At 36.4% G+C, this 9870-nt stretch overlaps 2 protein-coding genes across 3 annotated transcripts in view; one reads left to right on the forward strand and one right to left on the reverse strand.

Moving 5' to 3' along the window:
• CCDC146 (coiled-coil domain containing 146) overlaps positions 1-9870 on the forward strand; it is a 141943-nt gene that overhangs the window by 50063 nt on the left and 82010 nt on the right. The gene's annotated exons all lie outside the window — the stretch shown is intronic.
• On the reverse strand, positions 531-7198 carry FGL2 (fibrinogen-like 2). Its single transcript, XM_010848087.1, has 2 exons — positions 6383-7198; positions 531-3921 (listed from the first exon to the last, which is right to left on the reverse strand). The coding sequence occupies exons 1-2, from the start codon at positions 6996-6998 to the stop codon at positions 3212-3214; spliced, it is 1326 nt and encodes a 441-aa protein (XP_010846389.1). The 5' UTR covers positions 6999-7198; the 3' UTR covers positions 531-3211.

Here is a 9870-nt window from a genome sequence, read left to right on the forward strand (position 1 = left end):
TTTTTTTTGCCGCACCAGTCAGCATGCTGGATCTTAGTTCCCCAATCAGAGGTCAAACCTGTGCCCCCTGCATTGGGAACATGCATCTTAACCACTGGACCACCAGGGATTGTACTTTTTGAATCATTCCTCTGGCAGTGATGTGGAGGACAGGTTGTAATAGATTCAAACTGAGGGCACAAGTCACACTCAGGAAGGGCTTGCATTATCCTAAGAGGATGTTGAGAGCTAAACCAGAGCAGCAACATGAATGATGGAAAAAAGAGGAGATGGGGTTAAATGCCACAAAAATGAAACCAAAACTTCCATATTTCAAATGTGTCAATAGTACTCGGGAGGAAAATAAGATAATGGTATTCCTGTATTTGCCCCTGTCTTCCCGTTAATGAAATAGTTCTCATTAAAGTCGTCAGTGAGTCAAAGGTATTGTCTAATTAGGTAAACATTATGCAACTTTTCAACTAAGAGTAAATATATAGAAATTATTTTACAAACAATAGTACTTAATGTTTCCAAATTGAAGAAATAAATAGATGTGATGATTAAATCTTTTATTTTATAACATTTTTAAAAGACATAAAACATAAACCTATTTTTATGTTTTATATAAACATAAAAACATTTCCTTTTATACATAAAGGAAAATAAGAATTCTAAACAAAGACTTATCATGACACTACTACTCCTCACTTTTTACCTTTAAACCTTCTACCCTTTCCTTGGGTAGACATTCAAAAATAAGGAACAGCAAATTTGTTACTCAGATTTCTTTTGTCTTGTATATTTAGGCTCTTTATTTATCGGATAAATGTGTCAGCACTTCATTTGGAGCATTACTACTTATCAGAAAAATTTGATTTTTTTCCTCAGTGATTAGTGAACCAGTTCCATTTGGAATTTCTAAAGCCTAATCTTAGTCAATATTTTCAAAGTATGATAAAGCTCAGAAATAATTTGTTACCTCAGATAACAAATAAGTCATTAAAATGGAACCAAGACAAGACTCTAAAATACTTGTTAGTAGTCAATCCACATTTGTGAACATTAGCTCATGATATTAGTGAATAGTTTTGCCAGGAAAAAAAAACTCTCTCAAATAGAATCTATTCCCATCAATATGCTAAAGATTATAAAAATCTAAAATATATTTTATAAGTGACATGAACTGACTTCAAAAAGGAATTTCTATGTTATAGAATTTGTTATTAGAAAGGTGCCATAAATGTATAATAGAAAATAAAATTTTGATTCTTTGATGAAGGTGGAAAGATAGACAGGCTTTTGAGTATTTACGTAGATTAATGAATTATTTGCCAAATTCTCCTGAAATGATACCTGCATCCTATTAAAATCAGTGGATAGTTGCTATGTGAGCTATTTTTTTAGAACTGTATTTTTTAAGGAATCTATTTTTCATCTCAGAAATTTGCCTAAATTTATACACATGTTAGTAGTTACATATAGTAAGTAAAAATACCTTTATCTGAAATATTATATTGTATAATATCAAAATCTTCTTAGCCTTTTTGTAAAAATCAGAAAAGAGAGAGAAGTAAAGAATAAATTAGTTTACAACATTTACACTTAGTATCCAATTGAGAGATATGAAGCCATTGAAATCTACAATGATATCTTACATTTTGGTAGTCACTTAATTCTATTTGCATTTCCCTTGTTTTGGCATTTTAATAATTATTAATAATAACATAATTTTTCATTATGCTTACCTGAACTTTGTACATTATATATTTTTAAAAGAATGTCTTGCTTTTTGATTCAAATTATCTATAAAAAGGCAATACTTGAAAAATTAACTTCTTACCTAACGATACTATTCTCAATTATTTTCAAATAATGGGTAAAGCTGCATTTTTGTGAATTTATTTTGAAAACTTGGCTACCTTAGTAGAAAAAGATACTAGAAATTAAAGATTGACTGTATGTCTATGACTCACATACAGTATTGTGTATTCTTCCAAATGTTATGCTAGAGCATTTTTAAAACATGCTGTAGAATACTGCTGTTCTCTCTGAAATGATTCCTTTTTATAATAGAGGAATTTAACAAATTATTTTTATTATCCTTTAAATATGATTCTTGCATTTTAGAATGAATGAATTATAAGCGTTCTAGCTACTTTTGTTAAAAAAAAAAAAAAAAAACACCTGTGTTTGAATCTTCTGATAGCAAAGTAAGCAATACACCAGTTAGGGTTGAAATACATATTTGAACTACTCTTCTATATATTTCAAATTCAAGCTTTTTATAAATATGAAGATTTACCTATTTGTCATATAAACTTAGCTTTGTATAAAGTGAATCACCTAATAATATCAATGCTTTGGATCTAAACTTGGCTTTCAGAATGTTATAGCCTCTAAATAAGCACTTCATTCCTCGGCCACACCTACTTCTCCAAAGGAAAGTTTACCAGTAGTCTCGCACAGCAGTGAGCAGTCTTAAATTAAAAACTATTATGCATTACAGCAAAGGAAGATATTGTTTATACTAAAGCAGTTTTTACCATCAAACATCTAAAGAGTTATAAACTATAAAAGAACTACCTTTAAATCATGGTCTTTAAGGTTAAATTAATTTTCTGAATGCTTTTTGGAGGGACATTATACTATCACATTTTAAAATATTTTCAATGATAAAATTTTACATTTCACGAATAGTACCTGAGCAAGTTTAATTATATTTCTTCTTTCTTGGAAACTAAAATGCCATAAATGCTATAAACTGAGTAAATTTATCTCATAATGAGGAACAGGGTATTTAGATACAAATAAATACCCAGTAACTATAGCCTGAAAAAACTGTGTTTAAATCACTGTCAAAACAGAGGTCACTTGTGTAAAATCTAACCTGCTGAAAAAAAAACAATTATTTTTTAATTAGAGTGAGTAATATAAGTAATATAAAACTTTTTAAATAAGAGAAATTAAAAGCATTATAAGTCTAATGTGTGATTCTTAATATTTCCAATTGCTTGCAAGTGTTTATTTCAATAACAGCAGAATAGCAACAAAGGACTTCTTTAAAAGGCATATTTTTCAGCTTTATTTCAAATGCTATGTGGCATAAGAACCCATTGCTCAGAGATAAATTTTAAGCCGTGGAAAAGGAGTTTGAAACATATTCCAAAGTGCTGAAGGAATTAATTGCCCTATTGGGTAATGAATACCCAGAATTGTTAGCATTAGTGATTTACGGCTTAAAGTGCTTGGGTCTGATCATCATTTTGACTTCTTTGAAGGAGGACTTGTAACCACCAGGTTGTGCCTCACTTATGCCAGGCCAGGTACCCCAGAAAATCCCATTTCGGACACCTCTGTATTTTTGGTGATAATATTTGCCATTTAAGTTTGCAGAAAGACAGGCATCAAACCACCAGCCTGAACTGTAGTAGAGCCCACAGTTCCCAGAGGGGTATCGATCATTGTCTCTATCCGGGGTGGTGAAAAACTTCAGGTCATGGTTGTAATGTTTACTGAAACGTAAGGCATCTCCAGCTGTGCCATTATAGTTACCAATGTGTAGACGGTATTTGAGAAACTCGTTGGCCACATAAAAGTGATCATACAAGGCATAGAGTTTGATACCATTAAAGTCTTCAAGGTCTATTCTTAGAATCATGTCCTTACTCTTAGTCAGAAGGTGGATTTTATCATTCCCCAGCCAAAATTCTCTTCTGAGGTTTCCAAAGCCTACTTTGTAGTCTTGCCATGTTCTGGTGAAGTTGGTGCTTCCATCAACACGTGCTTGCAGCACCGTCCAGCCTCCCGCCATGGTCTCCATGTCACAGAAAACTTCGAAGCTACTGTTTCTGGGATCCGGTGTAACTCTATAGAGCTCACTGCTTCTTTTGCCTATTGTGTAGTATTCAGAGCAATCTTTATATATAAGATGTTGTTGAACTGAAGGAGTGAAAACAGAAAGGCATTGGATTTTGTTAATAAAAACTAAGCATCTAAAGAATTCTTGATATGCACAAAAGCAGTTTGATAATTTGATCAATGGTGACAATGAAACCTTTCTCGGCTAAATTACTTGAACCTATTTAGCAAATGCTTATTAAAGGCTCAGAACAAGACCTTGATGTTATAAAGCAGGCAAAGTTCTCTAACATCCTCTTGGTTTAATAATATTGACAATATCAACAACTAATAACAACAAGAAATAAAAGTGATAGTTTTAGTAATTTAATGATATTTAGTGAGGGCTCTGCTTGTGTCTTAGAGATTCTGCCAAAGACTTGGTGACATTTTTACAGTTGATCTGCACGTGAACTTTATGACATAGGTAGTATTACTAATCTGCTGGTGAAAAAGGATATTTAGGCTCAAAAAGGATCAGTGGCTTGCTCAACTTCATAGGATCTTTAAATGGCAGAGCCAAGAGAGAGCAAAGCTTGTCCCTGTAACCACTTCATTCCTTAGTCCTGAAACTCAGATGATTCCAACTCTCCTAGAATTGCATTCCGTGCATGCAGAGGATGCACAGGCTTCTATTTCCTTTCACCTAAAGAGGCTGATATGGAGAAGGCAATGGCACCCCATTCCAATACTCTTGCCTGGAAAATCCCATGGACGGAGGAGCCTGGTAGGCTATAGTCCATGAGGTCGCTAAGAGTTGGACACGACTGAGCGACTTCGCTTTGACTTTTCACTTTCATGTATTGGAGAAGGAAATGGCAACCCACCCCAGTGTTCTTGCCTGGAGAATCCCAGGGACGGCAGAGCCTGGTGGGCTTCCATCTATGGGGTCGCACAGAGTCAGATATGACTGAAGCGACTTAGCAGCAGCAGCAGCAAAGAGGCTGATATACTCCACTTTCAGGTCATTTTATAAGATTATTCCAAATGATTTATTAAAATTCTAAAATACAGCATTGATCAACATTTCCATTTATCTTACTTGCTTGACAAAGAAGCTCAGGTTAAAAAAGAACTTCACTAATATATGAATATTCTTATTCTGATTTATTATCCAGGAAAATATTCAGCATTTCACATGTTTGGTTTTTAGAAGGAAACCATAGGTGATTACATTCAGTATAAGTATAATCATCAAATAATGTGGCTTTGTAGGAACCACTAGAGATATTTACTCCAAAATAATTTTTACAAAAATCCTTGCCAGATCAGGCAAGTTTAATACATTAATACAAGCCACTATGAGCCACAAATAATATATTCATGTGTATTTAGAACTCAGAATATTCAGACAGTTCCCCAAAACTTTAGTATAAAAATAGCAGAATCTTATTCTTGTCGTTGCACATTGCCATGCAGTACCAATCTAATGCACACCCAGGTATGCCACCTACGACATGAACGTTGCCTTGCAACGTGCAGGGTCCATTTAGATACAGGCTGCTGGGAGTATTAGCAACAGTGGTCTTTGAAACTCCCAAACACCTTCACTGGTTGATTCCCTGGGAGTGGAGCATGCATGAGGTGCTTCTTTCAAAGGAACGCTATCTCCGCTGCAGGCACCACACCCCTTCAAGTCACACTCATGCAGAGACGGCTTTCAGAAGACCATCAGCAAGGGTCCCAGGAACTCACGTGGAATACCAGGGTTTGGGGGAACCAGTGCCACAGCCAGCAGTTCTTGGACAGAGTGGGTAGTTAGGTTTGTGGTCTTTAACATATATTTATTAAAGTTAATTCAAATAATCTGGATGGGAGGATGGATTCTACTGCTATATGCTTGAATTCTAGTAATAGAAAGGAAGAAATAAGAATGTATTCCTTTCCTCAGTAGCATGCCAAAACTCTGCATAAAATAGTTTTTGTGCCACTAGGTCTCAAAGTAAAAAGTTTTGCACACACATGAAACCATATAAGTATTTTTATCTGATCCATAAAATCTCCTATTTCCACTAGATGTTTGGGATTATTAACTGCAGATTACTTGCTAAAATCTTTCAAAGGTCTCTTGTTGCTGTATAAGGAGCAATCACCCAACCACAAAAAAATTGATTTGCGAACAGAGTACAACCACAAACACTGCCTTAACTCTACTGTTTTCAGATACTTCAGTGAACAGATAAGTAAGTTAAAGTCACTGAAACATTAAGACATTCTCTCCACTTCTGTTTGTGTGTAGCTCTGGTGTCAGCAAATAAGATCTTTAAAAGTACTTTAAAATGGATTCAGAACTCATTATGACTTTTTTTGTAATTAGGTCCTATCTCTTTTCTGTGGTCACATTTAGAAAGATAATAGTTTCCCTTGTACTACCTTGATGAATAAAAGGCTTAACTTTTAATTTGTCCTTTATTTAACATAATTTCTCAGGTTAACATTTATAGATCCTATTGAGTTATATAACATTCATCAACAAATGATAAGAAAACATTATTATACATACCTGGGAGTGATTGTATTTGTTCTTGCCTGGGACACTTAGATGAACATTTGCCATCCAAACTATTGACAACAAATGTGAGGTTTGCCACTTTGCTATCAACATACTGTTCTATGTTGTTCATATTTACAAGATTCAGCTTCTCCAGGCGACCCTGAAGCACATCGATCTCCTCCTTGGCATTCTTAAGGTCAGAGGACAGTTTGTTAACCTCGCCCTCTAATTCTCTCACTCTGTTGTCCCCAGTTTCTCCTGGGGCTCCTGTGCCTGGTAACAGCAATCCATTTCTTCCTGGGTCTCGACTGTCATCAGCCTGCAGTTTGCAGTCTTGGCAAGTCTTCTTCAGGCTATTTACAATTTCCTTGAGATTCTGAACTTCTTTGAACACCTCCTCGATCCTGCTGAACTGCTTGGGGAGCTGAATAGTCAGCGGGGGCAGGTTCACCTGGTAGGGACATTCGCCTTCCTCCTCACATCTCCCTCTGCTCTCTAGTCTCACCCGGCAGGCATTCTGGGCTGCTTCATCTTTAATTTCTTCTGTTTCATTGTTTGCCACAACCAAAAAACCATATGTAGCAAGGACAGTTGAGCTCAGCCAGCACCAGTTCGCCAGCTTCATCTTTGCGGTGGCGCTCACTCACCCCAGCAGGGAAGGGTGCCGGGCTGGAGCTGTTTTAAGAGCGGCGCTGCCAGCTGCCGGCCTGAGTCAGGCTTTCTGTGTTCTCAGGAAAGGGCGGGAGCTCTTTGCATCACAAGTCTCAGAAACGCGGAGGAAGAGACTGTCTTCATCAAACTCAGTTTGCCAAAAACTGTTATTTTCAATCAAAATCATCCTCTTTGGAATTCCTGCAGCTAGTCAGATGCACATATTCAACAAGTTTCACTTTCATTGTTTATTTTATGAAGCACAAGAAAATAATTGTACTTGGAGTAAATCATTTCATGACAATTAACTCCCCAGTGGGGAAAATAGTTTTTAAAGATAAAACTGAATGTGCTAGCTATCCAGATTGTGTGAAGGACAGAAATGTTACTAAAATGGATATGGTTCTTTTTCCTTTTTGGAATAAGCCATAGAGAATCCTGTAGTTTCTTCACATTGGGCTTTCAGGTGAAATCTCAAGCCCTTAAACACAATTTTAAATATAATAAAGCTAAACTTTCTGACTCTTGCGGTGGACTTTTGTTTAATCTACTTGAAAAGGGAAGAAAACCAGTCAAGAAAAAAAGTTCTGCTTTCTCTTTCTTTGACCATCACACAGTGTAGGAGAAATGTCTAAATGATGAAAACACTTTATAAGGTATATCATTGTCTTTCATCAAAACCAGCAGCCTCCTCCTTTGGCCTTCAGCAGTTTTGTGACTGTGCTGTCCTTCCACAACCACCCAAGTGAATCTGAACTAGTCCCGCCTGTGCTCCGCTCCTTCTTTGTCTCAAGCATCTCTGCCTGCCCTTCCTCCTGGCAGCCCTGCCAGTCCCAGCTCTGTGCTTTCTGCCTCCACAGTGGGCCTTCCACTTGGTCTCCATGCCACTTACACTACTTTGCCCCAAACATGTCTGCATTCCTGACTTTTCAAACTTTTTTTCCACAGTTTTCAAACTTTCCTCCTGGGAGGTTGAGGGCAAGAAGAGGGAACAGCTTTTATTGGAGAAACCACTTCCTTTTAATTTGTTTTACATATTGGCATCTCATACAAGATTTCTAATTGGTGGTAGTGGTGGCTTAGTTGCTAAATTGTGTCTGACTCTTTTGCAACCCCATGTACTGCCAGGCTCCTCTGTCCATGGGATTTCCCAAGCAAGAATGCTGGAGTGGGTTGCTATTCCCATGGACAGAGGAGTCTGGCAGGCTACAGTCCTTGGGGGTCACAAGGAGTCAGGTATGAATTAGCGACTAAAACAAGATTTATTTAAAAAGGATTTTATGGCTTTAAAAATCATTTCAAAGTTATGGCTAAAAATCTAAATTCTTACTATTATCATTTGCAGTACTCTGTAATCTGTCTCTTATTTATTTCTTTAACCTGATTTCCTATTCTTTTTCTATATATGCCTTCATCCCAGCCAAACTGTCCCATTCAACCTAACTACTCATGTTCTCTAAGTGTGTCAGGTTCACTTTACACTCACAAACTGTATTTATTCCTGAATACTCAGGAGACCTAGCTTCTACCCCTGGATCTACTTTTTATTGGATCTATCATTAGCTTTGCTGAATCTTGGTTCCTGTAACTGTGAAGGAGGGGTTTGGCTATTCTTCCCTCATACAGGAATGATAGTTATAAACACCTTGAGTGCTGGAGTGCTGAAGGAAAAATGCAGTGTATAAAATGTAACATGCTTTCCAAACAAGTTTGACAAACATGTTACACACACTTAGGTCTCATTTTCCTCCATCTTCTTGCAGCTTTTTAAAAAATTAAGCTTGTTTTCCTCTTTATTCCATTTAACATATTCAAATACATTTTAGATACACTGTTAACTTTTTGACTAAAATATATATATATTTAATCTCCTAATTTCATTTCTCTCTCCTCACCCACTTTCAAGCTGTGACACTCCCTTACTGTGAGGGGAGAAATAAATGAATGATTAGGGAATTTAAAAAAATGATGATAATATAAATAATAGATTCAAATATCTTATAAAGTAGAAATACATAGGAACAATGTTTAAGGTACATTATTAAATGCCTTTGACTGAATTGACTATAAATCCACATGTTTAGGGACTTCCCTGGTGGTACAGTGGCTAAGACTCCACACTCCCAATGCAGGGAACCTAGGTTCAATCCCTAGTCAGGGAACTAAGATCCTGTGTGCTGCAGCTAACACCTGGTGCAGCTGGGCTTAATAAGTATACATTTTTTAATCCACACATTTAGTCAAGTCCAGTCAAGTATTTATTAAAGATCTGTATACTCAGATTGATTATATTCTTTGCAGCCAAAGATGGAGAAGCTCTATACAGTCAGCAAAAACAAGACCAGGAACTGACTGTGGCTCAGACCATGAACTTCTTATTGTCAAATTCAGACTTAAATTGAAGAAAGTAGGGAAAACCACTAGACCATTCAGGTATGACCTAAATCAAATCCCTTATGATTATACAGTGGAAGTGAGAAATAGATTTAAGGGCTTAGATCTGATAGATAGAGTGCCTGATGAACTATGGAATGAGGTTCGTGACATTGTACAGGAGACAGGGATCAAGACCATTCCCATAGAAAAGAAATGCAAAAAAGCAAAATGGCTGTCTGGGGAGGCCTTACAAATAGCTGTGAAAAGAAGAGAAGCGAAAAGAAAAGGAGAAAAGGAAAGATATAAACATCTGAATGCACAGTTCCAAAGAATAGCAAGAAGAGATAAGAAAGCCTTCTTCAGCGATCAATGCAAAGAAATAGAGGAAAACAACAGAATGGGAAAGACTAGGGATCTCTTCAAGAGAATCAGAGATACCAAAGGAACATTTCATGCAAAGATGAGCTTGA

This window comes from Bison bison, unplaced genomic scaffold (assembly GCF_000754665.1).
Source record: "Bison bison bison isolate TAMUID 2011002044 unplaced genomic scaffold, Bison_UMD1.0 scf7180017864260, whole genome shotgun sequence".
Taxonomy (NCBI): Eukaryota; Metazoa; Chordata; class Mammalia; order Artiodactyla; family Bovidae; genus Bison; species Bison bison.